Source organism: Peromyscus californicus, unplaced genomic scaffold (assembly GCF_007827085.1).
Source record: "Peromyscus californicus insignis strain IS unplaced genomic scaffold, ASM782708v3 Scaffold_17__1_contigs__length_78620276, whole genome shotgun sequence".
NCBI lineage: Eukaryota > Metazoa > Chordata > Mammalia > Rodentia > Cricetidae > Peromyscus > Peromyscus californicus.
In genome coordinates this window covers 23,848,639-23,872,188 of record NW_026294469.1, presented here as the reverse complement: position 1 = coordinate 23,872,188, position 23,550 = coordinate 23,848,639, and the positions used below count along the sequence as shown (strand labels likewise).

Below are 23,550 nucleotides of genomic sequence, written 5' to 3'. Positions count from 1 at the left end.
ATGATGGTCCTCCTCTTCTAGGGAAGGTCATCCTCTTCAATTGCGTACTCAGTTTTGGGGGAAGCAATAAAGCAGTGTGGGAGGAAAGGAACGCCTGCCCAGCCATATCACCCTCACATCTGATTTGCTTGTTCTGTTTTGATTGCACAGTAGTACACATAACATTTTCCTTTGCTAAAAATTTTTAGGGAAATGCAGATTTAAGCCTTTAATGTGTTAGCAGCATTAGCTAGCTAATACAAATCCCTTCTATTCATAAAGACAGCATCCTAACTAAAGAGTTTCTAAGCTACAGCTTACATACGTATGCTTTGAAACATGCAATGCGATTGATGTATACTATAGACAACATACTTGGATTTTTGTCCTGGTCCATGCCTTGTTCATGGGCTTCCTGCCACTCCCAACAGGTTTCACAGTAAGCGCGTATCTGTTCCAAAAGATGAAGGACTCGGATTTCACGCCTGCCTCTCTTGTCATCAGGCTGTGAGTGAATGATGTTGTGGAGTGCTGCACTGGCCCTGGCCCGAGCCTCTTTACTGCCCCGGGAATTTCCCAACAATACCGAGTCTTTGTCATTGCCATGTAAAAGCTGGATGAGGAGAGGAAGACATCCAGACTGTCGCATGGATATACAGCTGTCTTGGGAGCTAGACATAGCTAGCAAAGTTCGCGACATATCGTCCTTATCATGAGTACCAAGCATTGACAACAATGAGTACACCATTTCCACCTGTGGGCCAAATGAGTTTAGAAACACATTATGACTTTAATACCCAAAAGCCAGATTAATGAAGTGATGAATGGGATTATTTACTAAATTTATTAAAAATTAAAACAAAACAAAATAGAAAAAAAACTTTTCTGGATGAAGTGATGAGTGCTATTTCAAAATAACATCCACAGTTGATTTATGTGAATAAATAATAATATTGCAAACTGTTGGGAAAAAAAAAGTAGGTTCTTACAGTACTGAAATTGCTATTTGCCTGCATCAGCTAACGCTAACTGATTACTATGAATGAAAATAATTAATTTTTCCTTTCTCTCACATACCCACTCATTCACATTCTCTCTCTTTCTCTGGAATGTGTTTTAATTTAAATTCTCTATATAACTTAAAACTTCATTTTACTTGTAAGCAATAGAAAATGCTTTGCAACAATTATAATCTACTAAATGCTAATTCTTTGCAATCATTACATTTCAGTAGGATAATTACAACATTTAAATTTATATGATCTGTTATCATATAAAATTATTTTGTCATAAAAAGAAAAATGCCACAATCACATAGAGAGTGGCAAAGCTAAGAATTGTTATTCTTTTCTTTTCTTTTTTTTAAAAAGAAATTGGTAAGCATCAGTAGCTTTAGCAATAAATTGGAAGGATTAACTTAGAAGCAAATTAGAAATAGAAAAACAGCATCCAGTTAACATGGATTGTTATCAGCTTCCCTTCAAAGTTAGAGGATATGCCATAAAAAGGAGAGTATTACATGAAGAATGCATCATATGTTTAAGTCAGAGATCCACAAGGACACAACTGACTGTATCTTTAATATCAGACATATTTTTGGTCTTAATAACAGTGGTATATTAGTGTTAGGGGCATCTTGTAGAGGCCAGGAGTGTTGCTTAACACCCTACAGTGTAACAAAGAATGACCTAGCCCATGTTGTTGAGGTTGCAAAATGCTGCTCTGAATGTGTAAACACACTTTCCAGTGGTGCTGATCCTATTATGGCAGTGATAGGACTGGGGACAATGTGTTCTCATCAGATCTAGGTTTAAAGTTTGGCTCCATCTCTTTAAGCAAGCTTTGTGATACTGGTTAGTTGACTTGATGTCTCTTGAGCATCAGTTTTCTGAGCTGCGAAGTGGAGGGACGTACATTACACAGAAAACTATATAAAATAACAGTCTGGCATTCAAACTGTATAGCAAAGCCTGGCTATTCTTATGCACCAATCACTTCTAAAGGAAATGCACCCTGACTGCCAGTGTCCATGTGCCAACAGTCAATACTGTGTTGATGCTGAACCAATCCAGTCAGCTGTAGATGCTAATGTCCCAGGCAGCTTCTTCCTTTTCAATTTCTCCCTCAGAGGGATAAGAATACAAGTGTTTGAGAGAATTGGTGAGAATGTAGAGGCAACTCCTTACTGGCATACCTCGGAGCAGTCCCACATAGAAACTATCATGGATTAGCACTGATTACTCAAGTTCATTTCTTTAATTTTTAATGTTTCTTCTTAATGAATCAAGTCCAGAGCCTTGGGCATGCTAGGCAAGCATTCTACCAATGATTTATATCCCTAGCCCTAGAATTCATTTCTTAAATTAGTATTAGTTATCTCAGTGTTCGCTAAGCACTGCCATATTATTTGAAGAGAACACAGAGTATGCTAGGAAGACAATGTAATTCTTCAGTTCTGACTGAAAGCATATTGCTCAGAATTCCATCTTAGTAAAATACTAAAGTGATTTACTTCTCACACATTTCCCCTAATCTTAAAATATTGGTTGCACTGCTAATGTTCAATTTCAATGATTTTTCCATCCATTTCAATAAATATTCATTAACAATCATTTGCAGATACTATCGATGCTGAAGACAGAGAAAAACAATCTGTTTTCTAAGAGAGTTTCATGCCAACTGTTAACGATAGGGACAAAGGAGGCAAATGGCTAAGGGGACTCGAGGAACTAAGAAAACGTCTTCTGGAGACGCATGCTCAGAGTCCTGAGCTGTGCAAAGTCAGTGGCAGGCACAGCACAGGAGTGACAGGCACGGGGTGGGGGTTGAAGAAGTCAGTCTGGCTGGAGCTTAGGATGCTAGCAGGTAAATGAATAATGAGCTGAAAGAGAAATTAACAGGCACCTAATTCAGGAGTTTTTGTAAGTCTCATTTTCTCTTGTTTATGTTTCTTTGTATAAAAACGTCACTTCCCCCCCAGGAGACTGAGTCAGCATCTTTAGAGAATGTCCATAAAGACCATCTTAGCAAAGCATTCCTAGCCGCGGCAAGAGGATTTGCAATCTGCCATTACCTTGGTCCCCAGATGACTTGTCAGCCTTCGAGGAGCAGAGTGTGTGCTGCCAGAACTCAGAACACTGGCTGTTTCATGATCCACTCGTGTGGCTGAACTCTAGAAATGAAGCAGATTCCAAACAGGGTAATTTAGATACAAATACAGGCGACTCCTAAGCTCTCCCGCTCTAGGAGGGCTCACTGAAATTCTATGAGGGAAAGAGGAAAAATAAATAACTACAGTACAACCTAACCCAGCACCCCAGCAGAAGACTGCACAAAATCCCGGAGGAAAGCAGGAGGCGGCGATGGCGGCTGTGGATGATGAGAGCTGCATGTATCACAACGAAGGTAGCTCGGCAGACGAACATGGAGAGCGGGGTGGATTAAATAACTATGGGAGGGGGGCTTTAAAAGGTGTTATATTCATGCCGGGCGGTGGTGGCGCACGCCTTTAATCCCAGCACTCGGGAGGCAGAGCCAGGCGGATCTCTGTGAGTTCGAGGCCAGCCTGGGCTACAAAGTGAGTTCCAGGAAAGGCGCAAAGCTACATAGAGAAACCCTGTCTCAAAAAACCAAAAAAAAAAAAAAAAAAAAGATGTTATATTCAAGTTGCGAGTCACTGAACTTTAGGGGGCAGACCAACAAAATCAGAATTATATTTTAAAAAGAACAAAGGACAGGATGGAAAAGCCAAGAGATTAGAAAAGATTTTAGATATAAACCAACAAATTCATGGCCTTTATCTAGGCTCAAAGTCAAATAAAACATGATAAACACATTTGTGAAACAATAGCAAATGAATCATGACAGGCTATCCAATGCTATAAAGGAACCACTGGTTTCTTTGGGGATATAATAATGACATCAGGTATATATTTTGAAAAGCGTTCTTAGCTTGGAAATGCACAGTAAAATATTTATGAAACAAATGATGGAATATTCTTCAGAAACAAAACGGGTAGTTGCTGTGGATATCGCTCTGTATAAATAAAATGCTGATTGGCCAGTAGCCAGGCAGGAAGTATAGGCAGGACAAGCAGAGAAGAGAATTCTGGGAAGTGGAAGGCTGAGGCAGAGAGCCACTGACAGCCGCTGCCATGAGATGTTAAGATACCGGTAAGCCACGAATCACGTGGCAACTTATAAGTGAATAGAAATGGGTTAATTTAAGATATAAGAATAGTTAGCAAGAAGCCTGCCATGGCCATACAGTTTACAAATACTATAAGTCTCTGGGTGTTTACTTGGTTGGGTCTGAGCGGCTGAGGGACTGGTGGGTGAGAGAGATTTGTCCTGATCGTGGGCCAGGCAGGACTGGAAAAAACTCTAGCTACAGGTAGTCAAAGTGGATGTGACCTATATGGATCACTATTACTTTGCCTTTGTGCCAGTTGGAATCGCCTGTGCATGGCTTCTCCCCCTGGTCCATCTTCCTGGACTTGTGCTTGAACTTCATTACTACCTACAGACGCTACCAAAGATCTTCAAACAGACAAGCTGAGACCCCATTAAGGAATGGATTCTATATAAACAAGCAGGGATAGCCTGAGTCATTTACTTATAGCCTTTCCTACCATTTAACTTTCTGAGGAAATAAACACAGATCAAGAAATCCTCTTCCTAGCAAGGATATCAGTTCTCCTTTATAACCACTAGTCATACACTCAATTATTTAACCACCAATTATTTATGAGGGACTGTGGTATATAAACACAAACAGGATTTTTTTTTTCTTTTTTTTTTAAGACAAGGTCTCAATATGTAGCTCTGGCTGGCCTCAAACTCGGCTTGCCTCTGCCTCTTGAGTGCTGGGATTAAAGGTATGCGCCACTATAACCGGCATAAATTCTTTTTTTTTTTTTTTTTTTTTTTTAAGATTTATTTATTATGTATACAGCATGTGTGCCTGCAGGCCAGAAGAGGGCACCAGATCTCGTTACAGATGGTTGTGAGCCACCATGTGGTTGCTGGGAATTGAACTCAGGACCTCTGGAAGAGCAGTCAGTGCTCTTAACCTCTGAGCCATCTCTCCAGCCCCGGGCATAAATTCTTTATATTTGAGACAGGGTCTTGTTATGTGACCCAGGCTATCCTCAAACTCAGTCTTCCTGACTCAATCTTCCCAGGCTGTGATTACAGGTGTCCACCAGCACTCTTGGCATGACAGAATTTTTGCATTTTTGGAGCTTGTAGTCTAGTGGGGGAAATAAACCTATCAACCAAATAATCAGACAAATAAATGTAAACCTGAAAGTGTGGGAGTCTTCCAAGGAAGGAGCATGCTATGACAGCCTGCCTCTAACTGAGTGTTGATCTAGTTTGTCTGAGACACACAAGAACAGGGGTTAACGGAGCAACAGGAGATGAGAACAGCACTACCTGGAGCAGAGAGAAGGGTATTTACTGCAGAAAGAGGAAGCCCAGGAATCCAGAGGGCATCATGGCTCAAGTGGTGAGAGCAGGCTCTGCCCTGCAGCTGACTGTACATACGGTCAAGGGACAGATGGTCAAGAATTACCTGTAGTCTAAGAACTAAGATAGCGTTGGGAAAACCGATTCACAAAGAGGAGAGTATTTGCAAAGATCATTCTCACAGAGTAAATGGAAGGCAAGTCAGGGAGAGAGAAGGAGTAAAAGCAAGGGCATGTCGTCGGTAGGTGGTACAAGTAACATATCAAGGCTGGCGCGTGGTGACTAATCTGTGATGCTGAGGACATCAATGAGTTTTCATTCTTAATGAATGCCAGTGGTTTTTGTTTCTGGAACAAATACTAAAGTAAATTAATAAGCCTCAAGATGCTGTGATGTATACAGATTCTATCAAGGTAGGCTGAAAGGCCAGGTCTGGTGGTGCATGCATCAGCCTTTCAAATGGCTGGGACTAATGTTTAAAGAAACTTGGCAAAATGAATACTAGGTGCACTGATGAAGACTACTTGTCTACATTGGGATTTGAAAGCAGTGACTGATAATAGTAACTAAATATACAGTGTTGGTGGGGTTAATGTCAAACAAAACAAAAGAATTCATTATTTGAAGGAGGACTAAATACAGGGTCCTGAATTACTGCTTTCTTTTTTTCTTGAGACAGTGTCTCTCTGTGTAGTTCAGGCTGGCCTGGAACTCACTATGGAGCCGGCTGGACTTTTCCCTCGCATCTGAGCTCAGTTTTCAGTGTTGGGATTACTGGTCCATGCCACCGTGACTCATTTACCCCTTTCAGTAGATCCTTCCTCGGCCATTCTCACACTAAATGAATAACATGAGGCTTCAAACAGGACTCTGGGGAAACCTTACATGACAGAAATGGAAATCAGCACAGTATTTTCTTCTATTTTCCCAAAATAAAAACGCTTTATAGTTGTCATACACTGTAAAGACCTGACACTTCTTAAAAAGTTAACAAATGTATGAACAGTTAAACAAAAGCTACAACAATCTCAACACATGATGATAGCTACCTGTGACACTGACCTAGACATTTCTCTATACAGACGCACATAAACATATGTACAGTGAATTATCTCACTAGCCTTCTTGTGCCCATTTTGAAGCATCTTTAAATAGCTGACTTGTATATATATTTTTAAATAGCTGACTTCTATATCTCTTTTAATTTTTTTGCTTTCTATAAATGTTTGGAAATAGTATAATCTTGCCTTTTTTGCTGTGGTTCTGAGACAAGGTCTTTTGTAACATAGGCAGGCCTCTAACTGTCTTTGTAGCCAACAGTAGCCCGAACTCCTGAATTTACTGTTTCTACCTCCCAAGTTCTAGGATTATAGACATGTGCCACTATGCCCAACTTTGATCTTGACTTTTTATTTTATTTATTTGTTTGTTTATTTATTTTTTGGTTTTTCGAGACAGGGTTCTTTCTATGTTGCCCTGGTTGTCCTGGAACTCACCACTGCCCAGCTGATCTTGACTTTTAAAGGTCAAGCTCCTCGAGGACTAGCTTTCAGAGAAGATGTTATTCAAGTTGATAAGAGATGGAAGCAATTAACAATCCTACCCAGCTGTGACACCTATGAACATAACAAAAACCAGTGTGGTAAGGGAGCTGGGAGGTGGTAGTGAACATCTTCAATCCCAGCACTCAGGAGGCAGAGGGAGGTGAATCTCTGAGTTTGAGGCCAGCCTGGTCTACACTGCGAGTTTCAGGACAGCCAGGGCTCCATGGAGAAACCCTGTCTGAAAACAACAAAACAAAACACAACAAAAGAACTCCCTGAGGGTGCACAGTGGCACTCACAGCTTGGCGTAACCAACAGTTGCCTAACTGGACTTAAGGCCAGCTAAACAGGAGGGAAATGAAATCATGCCTGGAACTGGAAACCTAGCCAGCTACCCAGGGCAAGTGAGATAATGGATCTTAGAGGAGACTATTACCGATAAATAGTTTATTAAACCAGCAAACTTCCTAACTGCACTCTAGATACTTATCTTTATACCTGCAGATCAGTGTCGCTCTCATCCTTCATCAAAGAAGCTTCTCTTTGAAATAGATGGAGACCATTATAAAAGTCAAAATGCAGAAAAACTGACTGTGTGGTGCCTAGCACCCATGAACACATCTACAACACAACTCTTGACCCTAAAGCACAGGGAACATCTCAGAAGAGACCAGGAAATCTGCTGTGAGACTGTGTCTCTTAGAAAAAACTAGGAAGCTTCAGTCATGATGCACAATATGGTTGCTTAAACAAGATCTGAACAAGGACAACATAAATAGCCAGGCTAATGTGGAAGGGGGTACGTAGTGGGTGGGGTGGGGTGGAGGCATGCCTAGACAAAAGAACTATAGGCAACTAAAAATTCGGAGAGCGAAAGAATTAGTCTTCTTCAGGACGAGTCCCATAACTGGTTATCCAATACCAAGTGGTCAGCCCTGCAATCACGAACATTCAAGCAACACTACACAGCAGGAGCAGGTTCTGTTTATATATGCATGTGTTATATGTATGCATATATATGCAGTAATAACAAAGAAAAAGAGGTCATGAATTTGAGGGAAGGGCAGATAGAGGAACACTGGAGGGACTGAAGGGCAGAAAGGGAAGGGGGAAAATGATGTAATTATATTTTAAAAAGGGTAAAAGTAAAAAAATAATTCCACTTGTAAAAATTTTAATTAAATAATTCATTTTACATTTATGAGTGTGTTGTGGAATACTAGTTTAAGATGTGTTACATTCATTTATGCTGTGGAATATTTGTTTAATGATGCAAAGAGGTGTTGTATTTGTTTAACTCTGTGAAGCTGCGTTACTTTGCCTGCCTAAAATACCTGATTGGTCTACTAAAGAGCTGAATGGCCAATAACTATGCAGGAGAGAGAACTAGGTAGAGCTGGCAGACAGATAGAATAAATAGAAGGAGAAATCTAGGGAAGAGATTGAGGAGTGAGAAAAGGAGGAGAGGTGGACACCAGGGGCCATCCACCCAACCACACAGCCAGCCACATAGTAAGAAGGAAAGAAAGATATATAGAATAAAGAAAGGTAAAAAGCCCAGAGGCAAAACGTTGTTAAAGAGAAACAGGATAATTTAAGTTAGAAAGCCGGTTAGAAACAAGCCAAGCTAAGGCCAGGCATTCATAAGTAAGAATAAGTCTCCATCTATTTATTTGGGAGCTAGGTTGTGGGGCCCCCAAAGAGTAAAATTAAAACAAACAAACAAAAACAACTACATGGGTGTTTTGTCTGCATGTATGTCTGTGTTTGACATGAGTGCTTGGTGCCCTTGAAAGCCAGAAAAGGACATTGAATCCCCTGGGACTGAAGTGAGCCCTCATAGGGCTGCTGGGACTTGAACCTGGGTACTGTGGAAGAACGGGTCAGTGCTGTTAACTGCTGTCCTGTCTCTCCAGCACCTGATTGTGACTTCTGTTGTCTAACAATTTTGTTTCGATGTCCTCAGACACTAAAGTATTCACATTCTTCTGAAACCTACTGATCCTTCTTTTGTGGTTTTTCCACTCACTTCATCATAAAGATTTCCTTCTAATCTTTTTATATTTGCAAGTCTCCATTTCTGATATTTAGTATAATTAACTTAAAGAGTTGTTCTAACCAATATAGATAGCTTCTACCAGATGAGTAATACTTTTAAAGTACACAGTAATTAGAATATGGCCTGAACCCTGAACAAGTAATTGTCAAATGAAACTGAACTCTTCTTCCTTCTACACTGTAGGAATACCTAGTTCTCAAAAACAAACAAACAAACAAACAAACAAACCCCCCCAACAAAACAAAACAAAAAACCCACAAACAAACAAAAAAACACCCCTCAAACCTTCTACTTAACTCTCATTATTTTATCCTACTTCACCACTAAATAATCTTCCTGTATAGTGCTAACTAATGATGCAGAATGAAGTACCTGCTTTAGCTCAGTAAAAGGAAATCTTTAAACAGGAAATTTTTTTTTTTTTTTTTTTTTTTTTTTTTGGTTTTTCGAGACAGGGTTTCTCTGTGTAGCTTTGCGCCTTTCCTGGGACTCACTTGGTAGCCCAGGCTGGCCTCGAACTCACAGAGATCCGCCTGGCTCTGCCTCCCGAGTGCTGGGATTAAAGGCGTGCGCCACCACAGCCCGGCTCGAAATTCTATTTTTTAAATATCATTCATTTACAACAAAGTGTCTGCTGAAGGAAATTTGAGAAATATAGGACACACCAATGAAAAGCTGTCATATTATTTCGATAAACTACTAATTGAAAATTGGTGGCAATTTGTACAAATGGTAAAAAATAACAGCTAAACATGATAAAGTATATAGCTTATTGTTTATAAGCACCAGAATAACCAGTTATTTTCCAGTTAAGATTTATTTCTAGCTTTGTGTAATCTTGAAGTACATCAGAAAGTAAAAACTGTAAGAGCCTTTGTGATCATTACAAACCCAGGAAAATGTCTCTGTACCGAGAGCCTTGGAGGAAAGCAGAACTCTGCCAACGCAGCAGCAACAGGGTCAACCGCTCGGAACTAACTGCTCTCCAAAACTACACACACCGGGCATGGCGACCAACACAGAAACATGATCGGAGCACAAAAATAGTCCAGCAAACTCAGAAAGTGTATTTCAATGAAACAAGGAGAAAGGGATAGTACTCTGATCCTGAATGTTTCCAAAGACACACATTCTAAGCAAACAGGATTTGTGGATCATCCACCCAACACTCCTTTTTAAATTCTGAGTTAACCTGAAAAATGACATAATGGTTCATACCTGGCCACTACCAGAAGTTGCCATGTTGCTTTCGGCCACTCCTGGACCTTCATGCTGCCGTTCAGCTTCATGGGAGGCAGCAGCTTCATGCTTGCTCTGAGATGACCTCTGTTAACATGGAGTTAGCATCATTACGGACAACATGGTGGATGCTTTTACAGCTCACAGCTTAACTTTACTTCCAAGCTCTTAATGAATCAATTATACAGGCTGACAAAGACACAGAAGTGCACGCTACACTTCCAACTTCCAGCACGGCTTGCAGTCGACTATCCTGGTGAGAGGGAAGAGAAGTCTTCCCTTAAGCATTGAGCTGCGTAAGACAAAGGGTTTCTGAGGGTCACAGAAACGCATCCTCCACCAGACATGCTCCTCTCACTATCAGGAGTACAATCCTTTCCCACAAGGTCACATGACTGTGGCATTAATGGAGCTGCAAATACAGCAGTTAAAATAGCACCTAAGCTTAGAAATAGCTCCCGTGTAGGCATACTTTTACAGAGAATATGTGCACATCTGCTAATGTCATATGAAACCAAATGATAAGCTCTTCGAAACTGAGAAACAAAAGAGAAAACTCTGCTAATGTAGTCACCATCTGTTATATGAAATAAAAGTGACATATTATACCTAGTAAATGTAGTCAGTTCAAAACAGGTAATACAAAGTGACCACTTTGTAAAATAGCATCACAGGACATAAGAAATAAAATAATCTACCACCATCTTTTATAGAAACTCTTATTTTCTTGCTTTAGGAAAATGCTACTCTATTAATATAAACATTATGCTTTAGAAATCTGACATAAAAGTGTATCATTATATTTAAAAATGCTTTCCCTAGAATTTTAACCCTTAAGCCTTCCTAGACCATTTAAAAATATGACTTAAAAAAATAACTTTACGTGTACCATTTTCACCATAAACTAGTAATAGCTGTAGCTAAGCAAAAGGGAAGTGATTTGGTAATTCAGAAGCAGAAGACCCAAATCAACCAGAGTAGAAATACACAGTCTCCCTAAGACAAAAACGAGTCCAAGATTATGAAGACCACAAAGACACGGCAGTAGTGCAAGTGGAGATGTCAATGTGTTTTCAGACAAACACATCACTACCCGTCTGTCCTAAGCGCCAAGTAACACGATGCTACTAAACCCAGCCACTAGTCAATCTTCTTTCTCAGTTCAGTCTAGTGGGACGCTGTCAAATAAGGAAAGCAGTAACAAGAAGTCAAAGCCTGACAGTACTACGAAGGAAAACTGAGGTGTATGAAGGACAGCGCAGCAGTGCTTTTAGAAGTGCCGCTGGAATGAAGGCGGATGACTAGGAGAAAGAATATTCTAGGAAAACCAGGGACCACATGCAAAGGAGCTGGAGCAGGAGCAAGTGTGACTTCTTGTAATTTATCAAAAGGTCACAATATTGCTGAAGTGCACAAGTAAAATGGTGAGCAGAATTAAAGTGGTTAAGGGGACTGGACAGATGGCTCAGTGGTTAAGAGCACTGGCTTCTAGAGGACCCAAGCTAGAGCTCTGGCACCCACAAGGTGGCTTACAACTGTCTACTACTCCAGTCCTAGGGGGTCTGGTGATCTCTTCTGGCTTCCACTGACACACAAGCAGGCAAAGACACTCATACACATAAAATAATTTAAGCTGGCAGTGGTGGTGCACACACCTTTAATCCCAGCACTCGGGAGGCAGAGGCAGGCGGATCTCTGTGAATTCAAGGGCAGCCTGGTCTATAGAGAGAGTTCTAGGATAGCCAGAGCTACATAGAGAAGCCCTGTCTCCAAAAAAAAAAAAAAAAAAAAAGGTGGTTTTTAAAGTGTACTGATTTTGTTGGATTTGCCTTTTCCAAGTTATTCTGAGGCTCCCACCCCACTGTCCTCACTTTCTTTACTTACAGACAGTCTCATGTACCCCAGGCTGGCCTCACACTGGGATTAAGGATCAGTGCAGGCAAATGTCTGAAAAGTTAGAGGCTGGCAAATGAGATTGTCACCTTGCTTGAGAACTACCATGGAAAGTGTTTCCCAGGTTCTGCTGCCGTGGTGCACAGATAGGGTAAGAACTGGTCAGGCTACCCATCCCTCATACTGGCAGTACAAGTGAACGGGGCTGCCCATGTGGTTCTGCAGGCATGCAACTTCAAGAACTTTAGCTCATGAAAACTTGCACTAAGAGTCCAGGAAGCCACTGGGGACATGTGGCAGAGGTAAAGTCCCTGTGAGGAGGCCCGAGAGGCCACTCACGAGGCTGGGAAGGCAAAGCTTAAACTGCAATGAAGAGCTCGGTGTATCAGAGGTGGGAAGACTGTGACGTGTCCTCAAGAGAGCTGCACACATGGAAGAGAAACAGCCAACAGAGGCTGCATGCACCGCAGGAGGCAGAACTGGCGAGCAAGGGCAGCGTCTGGAGTCTGCCATGCTGGGTTTCCCACTTACTTTGGTCTGATCTTCCCTTGCTATCCTCCCAGTCCTTCGTGTTGGAATGGGAATGTTTGCTATGTAGCTGAGGTTGGGCCTTGAACTACTGATCCCCCTGCCTCTGCCTTCTGAGTGCTGGGTAACAGGAATGAATTACTGGCTGGGCTAAAAAATAAATAAATAATTAATTAAAAGCAATTCTGCTTAAGCAGTCAAGTGCCCCAAAAATGTACCCATTAAGTGTTCAATGAAATGACTTCCAATGAATTTACCAACCATCATTACAATCCAGTTTTAGAATAGTTTTATCATTACAATAAGCTTTCTCCAGTCCATCAATCAGTACTACCGTTCCACTGTATGTAACATTTTAAAAATGTTACAGTTGGTATTTTGTTGTATGCAGTCATGGAAGTACCCTAAGTCTCAAAAGAGAGTGGATTTTTGAACAGTGTTAGAACTGATAAGACTACGGAATGTCTTTAGAGATGGACTAAATGCACTTTGTGTTACGAGGTGGCCATGACTCTCTGAGGGTCAGGATGGAATCACCTAGGAGTGTGACAGTACCACCGAGGAGCTGGGGTTTGGGACTGAACACAAAGGGGAGAAAGGAGAAAGCACAGAGCACCAGCATTCCTCTCTCCTTATCCTGACTGCTCATGCAGTCAGACCAGTTACTTCTCGCCCTTGCTGCCATGCCCGGGTATACCCAGCAAGACAGGCTGTATTTTCCCAAGCTGCTTTCTCTCTTAATTTGTGCCTGATATTCTGCTACAGGGGATGAAGCATTATTCTAATGATCCCTGGCTCACACAATTCCTACAGATAAATGAAAAGGTGGCTGGAAACTGAAGTGGAGAAGGTGGCCGCTAAGGGGGTAGGTGGGCTTTTGTTGCTTTGTTTTGGGACCCAGGTCTCAGTGCAGCCCTGGCTGGCCTGGAACTCACTGTAGACCAGGCTGGCCTCCAACTCAGATTTGCCACACCCTGCCTACTGAGCGCTGGGATCAAAGGTGTGCGCCATCACACTCAACTGTTCACTGGGTTTTTGATTTGCTGGATTTAAAATCTTTGACAAATCCTAAGTGGTGATACATGGCAGGAACATGAATTAAGAATCTGGAGCTCAGGCCTAGAAAAGTACACTGGACAGCATAAAGACAGCACCTAAAGCCTTCCAACATCAAGTGAGCTGTCTGAGTAGAGAAGACGTGAGGGCTGCCTGGGCCCCTTTCTTTCTGCCCGTCCCTTTTCTTCCTCACTGATCCCGGACTGAAGCACATCTGTACTCTTGGACCACTGTCTTCCATCACTGTTCTAGACACAAGAGAGGCTGCTGCTGACTTCTAGGAAACACAAGTGTCTACAGTCCTATAGCCCTGTATAATGGAAACAGTTTCCTACCCTAGGTGACAGGACTGAGAAAAAGATTGTTTCTTGAGGCAGGGGCTCATGTAGTTTAGGGTGGTCTTGAACTTGCTACATAGCTGAGGCTTGGCCTTGAACTACTGATCCCCCTGCCTTTGCCTTCTGAACGCTGGGTAATAGAAGTGCATTGCTGGCCTGGCAAATAGATAGGTAGGTAGGTAGATAGATATAGATAAGATAGGTAGGTAGATAGATGATAGGTAGGTAGACAGATATAGATGGATGGATGGATGGATGGATGGATGGATGGATGGATAGATAGATAGATAGATAGATAGATAGGAAGGAAGGTAGATAGGTAGGTAGATAGGGAGGTAGATAGACAGACAGATATGTAAGTAGGTAGACAGATATAGATAAGATAGGTAGGTAGACAGACAGACAGATAGGGAGGTAGATAAAAGCAGTCGAGTGCCACAAAATATACCCATTAAGTGTTCAATTAAAATGATTTTCAATAAATTTACCAAGCACCACCATAATCCAGTTTTAGAACACTTTAATCATTACAGTAAGTTCTCTCTCACCTAGTCAATCCACATTACCACTCACAGCACCAGGCAGCAGCTGATCTACTTTGTTCTGTTCTGAGTTTTTGTTTGGGAGAGAGGGTATTGCTATGTTGCCCAGGCTGGTCTTGAAACTCAATTCCCCTGCCTCTGCCCCACAAGTGCTGAGATGACAGAGGCCTGTGCTACCTTGCCTAAGTTATATCTTTATAAATTGTTGTTTCTGGGCATTTAATTAAAAAAAAAAAGTGTGTGCTTTGTGTGTGCGTGCAGTTGTGGAGGCCCAAAGCTGACGCTGGTTGTCTTCCGTGAGGTCACCCCCCACTCTATATACTGAGGCAGGGTCTCTCCCTGATTCCACAGCTCACCAATTCGAGCTGGTGTGGCTGCCTAGCCAGCTTGCTTTGGTGAAGCCATAGATCTATGGCTTTTATGTGGGCTCTGGCTGTCCTAACCCTGGTCCTCACACTTGCATGGAAAGTGCTTTATCCACTGAGCCATTTCCGCAGTCTTCTGGGAATTTTATAAATGGATTTATGTGGTTTATTTTATTTAATAAGTTTTCAAAAGTCATCCACTTTATACTTACAGTAGCCAATTTTAAGTACAGTTCATAACAGTATCACGTTTGTACTGTTTCTCCTTTAAGGATACAACAAATAAAGTTGCTAGACTAACTTAAAAAACATGGGGTAGGTAATATGACCTCATTTCTTTTAGACACCTGGGAATGGGATTGTTGGGTTAGATGGCAATTTTACATCTGGAGGAACTGCCAGTATTTTCAGGTGCACATTTTACATCTTCAAATACAAATCAAAACCCACAAATAAACTTGCAACAGAGTTGGAAATGAGGGGTTACGGGCCGATCCCAAGAGAGCATATGACAGATATTTTCACCTCCCACCACCTCACTTCATCTCTGGACTCTGCAATGTGTCTTCCATTTGGCTCTTGTGTCCCTTACAATAAAAGTAGAATAGAGAATCATTTACGGATAGAACTGTTAGTGAATCCTGAGTATTCTGGAGGTCTGCAAAGGCCTGAATTTTTAAACTGCTCGACAGTAAGTGTGGATGGTTTTAGACCCCAAATGACCGGTGTGACAGTGAATCTCATTTGTCAATTTGAGATCTGGAATCACCTGGGAGACAGGCCTCTGGGAATGCCTGTGAAGGATTTTATTTATCAAGTTAACTGAGTTGGGAAGACCTCTAGTTCTATGATCTTTCTTACCAGAACCTTCTTAAATGTCTAGTAGTTATTAGTGTCCATGCATACTGAAGAGCTGACTAGCTACGAAAAAGTTCAATGAAGTTTGCCCTCTACAGTGACCAATTGGGCTAGCCGTGTTTCTTAGAGAAGCTTGTGTTGCTTCCAGAAGCTTGCCAGAGAAGACAAGGTTGGAGGAAGGCAAGAGTTTCACCACTAAGTACATTTTCAACTAATTCATCTTTTTTTTTTTAAAGATTTATTTATTTATTATACATAGTGTTCTGTCTGCATGTGTCCCTGCAGGCCAGAAGAGGGCACCAGATCTCATTACAGATGGCTGTGAGCCACTATGTGGTTGCTGGGAACTGAACTCAGGACCTCTGGAAGAACAGTCCGCGCTCTTAACCACTGAGCCATCTCTCCAGCCCTAATTCAGCTTTTTATAGAGTATTTCCAGCTTTAATTATACTAGGTCTACTGTGACCTAATCAAAGATCCTTATTTTTGGAGGGGGGGGAGTGGCTCAACTTATTTTCTGTTAGGATTGAAAAGAGGAACAGCAAGCAGTTGTGTTAAAATGGGAAGCAGTTTTGGGGCTCACTTGCTTTTTAAAATTTTATTTTAGTTGTACGGGTGTTTTGCCTTCATGTATGGGTGCACCACAGGGTGGAGGGGGATCACACCTTTAATCCCAGCATTTGGGAGGCAGAAGCAGGCGAATTTCTGAGTTTGAGGCCAGCCTGGTCTACAGAGTGAGTTCCAGGACAGCCAGGACTGTTACACAGAGAAACCTTGTCTCTAAAAACCAAAACCAGCAAAACCAAACAACTCAAAACCAAACAAACCCAAAACCCAACCAAACTATAACAAAAGAATGTATGTGCACCATGGGCAAGCCTGCTACCAATGGAGGCCAGGAGAGAGAGAGCATCAGATCTCCTAGAACTGGAGGTACAGGTGGTTGTAAGCCAACATGCAGGTGCTGGAAATCTGACCCAGTTCTTCTGGAAAAGCAGCCAGTGCTCTAACTGCTGAGCCATCTCTCCAGGCCCCATCTGCTTCTAAGCAGATCTTCCACTAACCTGACTTCAGCTCTCTTCAACACTTATATTCACAGGTGCCCCGAACAGCCAATCTCGGAACCTTTAGGACTCCATGATATATAATGCGGAGTGTCTTGGCTGTGTCATGGCTTTCTTATTCTCTACAACATGCTATGATAGTTAAGTCTGGTGAACGCTTCTGGAGCCTCCATTTTTATTCCTGTCACTTCCCCTGGAGTTTGTGCCTTCTTCACTTAATGCTTTTACTATCATCTGAATAAGGATTGGGGGATAACCACAAGTAAAGATATCTGATCAGTTTTTTTTAAACTATGAATTACATGGAAGAAAAGCTCACCGATAGGGTAATGGTAGGCCAAGCTGGTGATGTCGTTATACAAACTGACAGCTGACACTGAAGTGACGGAATTCTAACTGCTGAAAGGTATAAAATGTTTGGGGGCTGGAGAGACGGCTCGGCAGTTAAGAGTGTTGGCTGCTCTTCCAGAGAACCAGGGTTCAATTCCCAGCACCCACATGGCAGCTCACAACTGTCTTTAACTCCAGTTCAAGGGGATCTGGCATCCTCACATAGATATACATACAGGCAAAAACCAATGCACATAAAAAACAAATCTTTTTTAAAAAAGTCTCTCTCTAGAACGTCCATATCCCAATCATGTCACGTTAATTACACGCATTTTCTTTTCCAGGAAGAGTTAAATACATCATCACATAAGGGCAGGTCACTAACCTCTGCTTCAGCTGCTTGGGACTGTAAAAGCTGTCGTACACGAAGTATGTCCTTCTCTATTTGCTGAATTCTGGCTATTCTTCGCTAAAATCAGAGAAGAGAACAAATCAGATATTCATTTCTTTTTTATGTGTCTTCGTGCGCATGCATGTGTGGGTACCTGTGGAGCTGCCTGACAGGGGTGCTGGGAACCAAACTTGGGTTCTCTGGACGAGCAGCAAGCTCTTTTAACCAGAGTCATTTCTCCGGTCCTAAGAATTCACTGGTGAGTACAAAGAAAACGGATCTGGTAAACTGCAGAGATAGCAGTGGACACAGCCGCGACAGAGCAGTTTGCCTTTATTATTTAATTATGTATTTATGTGTGGTTTGTGCACATGCAAGTAGGTCCCCTGGAACTGGAGTTACAGGTGGTTGTGAGCCATATGATGTGGGTGTTGGAAAATGAACTTGGGTCCTCTGCAAGAGCAGTACGTGCTCTTAACTAATAGTCCATCTCCTCATCCCTAATATCTTTATGAAAAACATTAGTGTAAATAATCATTACAGCTACCACCTATCAGCTTAGGGTTATACCAAAACATTTTCATGTACACAGTTACATGTGTAACACATTTACACATTAATGACTATTGGGGTCAGTTTGGGTTTTTAAATACATTGAATTTTGTGTAATAGATCTCTAAGTATGTCTAGCAAAACTACAAAAATTATGTATCAAATTGTGTAGTACATGTACTATGAAAACTGATATTTAAGTTATTTTTAAGAATAAATGATAGACCACAACTTAAATGAATGTAGTGCCAGATCCAGCGTAAAGTAAGAACAACGACCAGCACATATCTTAACAAAATGGCCAAAAGGAAGTCAAATTCATCTCTCTTCTGGGATATAGATCAGAAGCCCTGGGATATATCTATTTACATCTGTGTACAACAAGAATTGTCATGTCTGTTATGTCATGTTCTCAAGGATCTCTAAAAACAGGAAGAGAAAAAAATAATGCATCGTTACAGTCTAAGAATGAAAATTTACATAAAGCCAATGAATATTTCTCATAGTGTTTTTTTTTGGAAAGAAATCTGTTTGACATTTAAAAAATAATTTTATGAAAATTTCAACTTTAAATATAAATTAAATAGAATACATTTTTGGAAACTGGTTATAGGTTCTTGATTTTAATTCTTAGTTCTGACAGTAACTATCTTTTTCTAGTTTATGATGTGCTTGTCATTATCCTGATGGTTCCTGATGAAGACAAATTCTTTTTTTTTTTTTTCTTCCGAGACAGGGTTTCTCTGTGTAGCTTTGCGCCTTTCCTGGAACTCACTTGGTAGCCCAGGCTGGCCTTGAACTCACAGAGATCCGCCTGGCTCTGCCTCCCGAGTGCTGGGATTAAAGGCGTGCGCCACCACCGCCCGGCTGCGCCACCACCGCCCGGCGAAGACAAATTCTTAATTTTAATCAGTAAAATTCATCAGCCTTATTTTTTATAATCTTGTCTTGTTTAAGAAATTCTTTTTTATACAGTATCAGAGATATGTTCATGTATATTTTTAGCCAAAAAATGAAAGTTTTATCTTTGACATTTCAGTCATTAGTCTATCTGAATGCAATGTGGGTAGGAAGGCAAGAACTACATATACTAATTGTAACCTGATAACTAACAGATAGAGAAATACATATATGCATATGTATATGCACATGAACTTTAGTTATCTCCCCAACTAGTTGTGCAACTAATCAACTATGAAATGTGTTATGTTACAGGTGTTAAGTATTACCTCAGATATAATCATATTCTAACATAAATCCCACCCCTAACCAAGAAGTTATTTGCAATTGTGGCTGCTGGGAGAGGGCTGAACAGTTTTCTTCAATAGAGAGACACTGGGTACATCAGACACATCCCAGGGCAGGCCACATGCTCGGGAATAACTAGTTAAGACCCGAAAGAAATGGCTCTATGGCTTTCCCCCTTTTTGGTTTTATTTTTAAGAAAGAGAGAATATGAAGTGGATCTTGGAGGAGTTGAAGGAGACCAAAATATACTGTATAAAAAAAACTTAAAGGCAAAATCAACTTTACAGAATACTAGTATGTATTTATACCATCATACAAATATTAATTGGTCCTATTAGTTGCTATTTAAATACAATCTTTGGATGTTCTTCCAATATGTCTTAAAAGTTTTTTAGACAAGCCAAAACAAGCAATTCCCTCTGCTCACATTGGAGCAGACAAGAGAGTAGTAAAAGCCTTTACAGGGCTAGGACACTAGGCAGTCACACATCTGTGTGCACACGGAAGTGCTCAACAATAAGATCAGTTGATGTTCTTCTGACTCGAGTGGGGTTTATTCTCATCCTCACCCCATGTTGTCTTCCCTGAGGGTTTCTTCACGTCTCCTTTGGTTCTCAAACAGGGAGTGCTGCTGCCTCTATTCTGAGTTTTTGAAAAACTTCTGAATATTACCACAGAAACTTAGATTACAAAAAAATAACAATCTCAAAGCAGCTGAAGTGAGTAACTGCCTGCCAGGAAATCAGCATCTCCCCTGTGATTCTATGCAGAAAGAATAATACCCAAATGATATATGGCAGAGTTCTGTCAATACTGGTTACCATGCCCAACAGTCATGAGAAACTGTGATCTTGAAAGAGTGCTGACATAAGACAGGTTTGAAGGTTTTTCCTTCATGATGCTGGAGGATGGGCTGATGGCCTTGTACCTGTGAGGCAAGTGCTCCATTAGTCAACTATACCCTGGCTGCACAGATGCTGTAATAAAGGAGTTTAAGCAGCAGCAGCAGCATCGGAGCTGTGATGTGTGCAGTAAAGGAATACACCATTCACCTGTGCTCGCTTCTCCATGTCCTGGCAGGTGCCAAGCTGCTCCTCCATTGCAGCCCTGATCTGCCTTGCTTCATATTCCAGTTGTCTTCTTGTCATATCTGTTTGTAAGGAAAACTAAAAGCACAAATAACATATTAATTTCTCATTGTTTATTATTAAAACCAAAAAGCACACAAATGTCAATTAAAAACTGAGTAAGTAATGTAAGTCACTATACTTGGGAAATCTATTTTGTTCTCCAAGGAATCCTGAGTATGGGCACTAGGCTTAGCTGGCGTCCCTAATAAGATTCAGAGCTGCCTCAAAGTCAAAAAAATAGCTTTAACTTAAACTGTTTCATTGAAAATATGCAACTGGTCCAATTAAGGTAGGCCTAACTTCTGTCCCCCTAGGATCTTTCATCTGCTGAAGGGGCACCTAATTAGTTGATTTTTGTGGTCCTGGGGGTCAACCAGAACCTTGTGCATACTAGACAAACACAGTACCACTTAAGTACACTCCCACAGCCCTGAGGAACTACTTTCAATTATTAAAACTAATATTCTGGACAGCAGATGTAGCTCAGTTAGCAGAGTACCTACATACCATGTGCATATAAACTGAGGTGTGTCAGCACAGACCTGTAATCCCAGCCCTCAGCAAGGAGAGGCAAAGAGATCAGAGGTTCAAAGTCATCCTTGTCTGCACGAGGAGCTCAAGAGAACTGGGCTACATGAGACTCTGTCTCAAACAAATATAAAACAAAATCCAAAACTAGTATATTATCATGGACAACATGGGGGGAGAATCAAAGACAGGTGTTCATTACCCTTAACTTTTGATTTTAGGTAAGGATTAATTGCCTTTGTGTACAGGTTAAATAGAGGAAAAAAATTTCCATTTTCAGAATGAAGAAAATGGAGTAAGAAAAAAGCCTATATCTAAAATAAACATTAATAGCCAGACAAAATCACACAGACTTTGGTAAGTACTTCACAAAGAGGGTGTAAACCCATCACTGGTCCTCTCACTGAGATAATGGCCAGGCATACAAAAGGATAAGAAAGAGGAAGAATATGAAGTGATTAAAACCAAACAAACAGAGAGACATTGGGAGCCATGGCGAGAATGAGGAAATGCTGTGGACTGTTCACCCTCCTCATGCTGTGTGGAGGGCCTGCTCCACATATGTCTGCCGAGCACTGCAAACAGCTGTCATTTGAAGTTACCCTCAAACAAAACACTCTCGTGCAGAAGGCATTCTCGTAGGCACAACCAAGTGAGGACACACGACAATGAACCGGTCTGCACGTTATCTACTGATTCAGAGACAAGGTCTCACTATGCAGCCTTGGCTGGCCTGAAGCTACTACAAGGACCAGGCTGGACTTGAACTCACAGAAACCTGCCTACCTCTGTCTTCTGAGTGTTGGGCCGAGTACTACCATGCTGCACTGAATGTCATTTCTTACTCTCTTTGAGTTTATATTGTTATTTCTCTAATTTGTCCTCCATTTCCCAACCATTCCCGCAAAAATAAAAACACTGAATGTGATATAGCATGTTATAATAATATGGTTTCGAGTTGGTAAGTGGCATGATATTTTGATAAACGGAAAAATATTTCCACATGGAAGTGCTTGTTAACTTGTTTTCCCAATAAGAAAGCAAAGTATAGTAAATGCTTATAAAAGACAATCAAGTTTAAATTTACTAATGTTACTAACAGTCCATAATGACTGTGCATTCTATCTTGCATATTCTATCAAACATGATTACGTAATGAATTGGACAACTGACCTTTATTTCCAATAGTAACCCACTGCTCCTGAGATGTAAAATATCCTGACAACAGGGCTCTGGATTTTGTATATTCTCCCATCATAGTCGACAATAATAAAACCATGCTGTGCTATCTTTACTCATGAAATTTAAAATCTCACCAAACCCTCTGGATGCCTTCATCTTCATTCATCAGATACCCCCAGTAGCCGTCCTTCCCTGTTTGTGATGTCTTAGTGGCCGGGAGAGTCTGAAGGGCACTGCAGGAAGATGGCCCTTCTCGTCCTCCCAGGACCCGGACTGCTCTAGGACAGCGAGCACTTTAAGCCTGGAGTTCTAGCTCGTATACTCAGGAAACCCAGGTAAAAATTCTGGAAGGCTCTTCTTCCGTTTTCACTTTGTGTCTACTGTGTTCTCTCAAAACTGTTCTGAGGAAGTTAACGTGGAAGCCAAGAACACAGGGTATACTGAGACAGTGTCTTACTGCGGCCCAGGCTGGCTTGGCTTCACAACCATCCTCAGGGTCAGCATCTGGAGTACTGCGGTTATGAGCATGAGTCACACCCTTGTCTTATTTCCCCTTTTTAAATATCACATAAAATATTGATGAAACATACAGCCTTGAGATCCTTAATGTAGTTCAGAAGCTTTTTTTTTCTTCTATTTTTAGACAGGACCTCATGTATCCCAGACGGGCCTCAAATTACTATACAGCTGAAGATGACCTTCAATTCATTTTTTAAAAAGACTTTTTATTTTTATTTTCCATGCATGAGTGTTTTGCCTGCATGTATATATGTACGGCATGGCACAAAGGCCAGAAGAGGGTGTCAGGTCTCTGAGGACTGGAGTTCTGGAGGGCTGTGAATTCCCATGTGGGTGCTGGGAAGCCAATCCAGGCCCTCCAGCAGAGCTCCTAGTGAGTACTGCTAGCTGCTGAGCCTTCACTCGAGCTCGAAGATTTGGACTTCTGACACCAGCGCCTCGAATGCCTGAGTGTTAAGATTACATGTGGGGCCGGGCGGTGGTGGCGCACGCCTTTAATCCCAGCACTCGGGAGGCAGAGCCAGGCGGATCTCTGTGAGTTCGAGGCCAGCCTGGTCTACAGAGTGAGATCCAGGAAAGGCGCAAAGCTACACAGAGAAACCCTGTCTCGAAAAACCAAAAAATAAAAATAAAAAATAAGATTACATGTGGGGAACAGAGGAAGGCCTGAGTATGCAAAGTCCTGAGCAGATGTGTGTTGTTAACGTGGGCACGGCTATGTCAAGGGCCCCACAGC

General features: G+C 41.4%; 1 protein-coding gene across 17 annotated transcripts in view; it reads right to left on the bottom strand.

Annotated features, from left to right (window-relative positions):
- The window catches only part of Apc (APC regulator of WNT signaling pathway), a 105,157-nt gene that overhangs the window by 24,333 nt on the left and 57,274 nt on the right, over positions 1-23,550 (bottom strand). For 6 of the 17 annotated variants that reach the window (XM_052741820.1, XM_052741824.1, XM_052741822.1 and 3 more), the window contains 5 exons: positions 20,508-20,621; positions 17,650-17,733; positions 10,270-10,377; positions 3,053-3,151; positions 355-733 (listed from right to left, as the gene is read on the bottom strand). In XM_052741820.1, coding sequence (XP_052597780.1) covers positions 355-733; positions 3,053-3,151; positions 10,270-10,377; positions 17,650-17,733; positions 20,508-20,621 — 784 coding nt within the window. The remainder of the gene's footprint in view (positions 1-354; positions 734-3,052; positions 3,152-10,269; positions 10,378-17,649; positions 17,734-20,507; positions 20,622-23,550) is intronic. The other 11 variants (XM_052741832.1, XM_052741834.1, XM_052741833.1 and 8 more) reach the window with 4 other exon arrangements.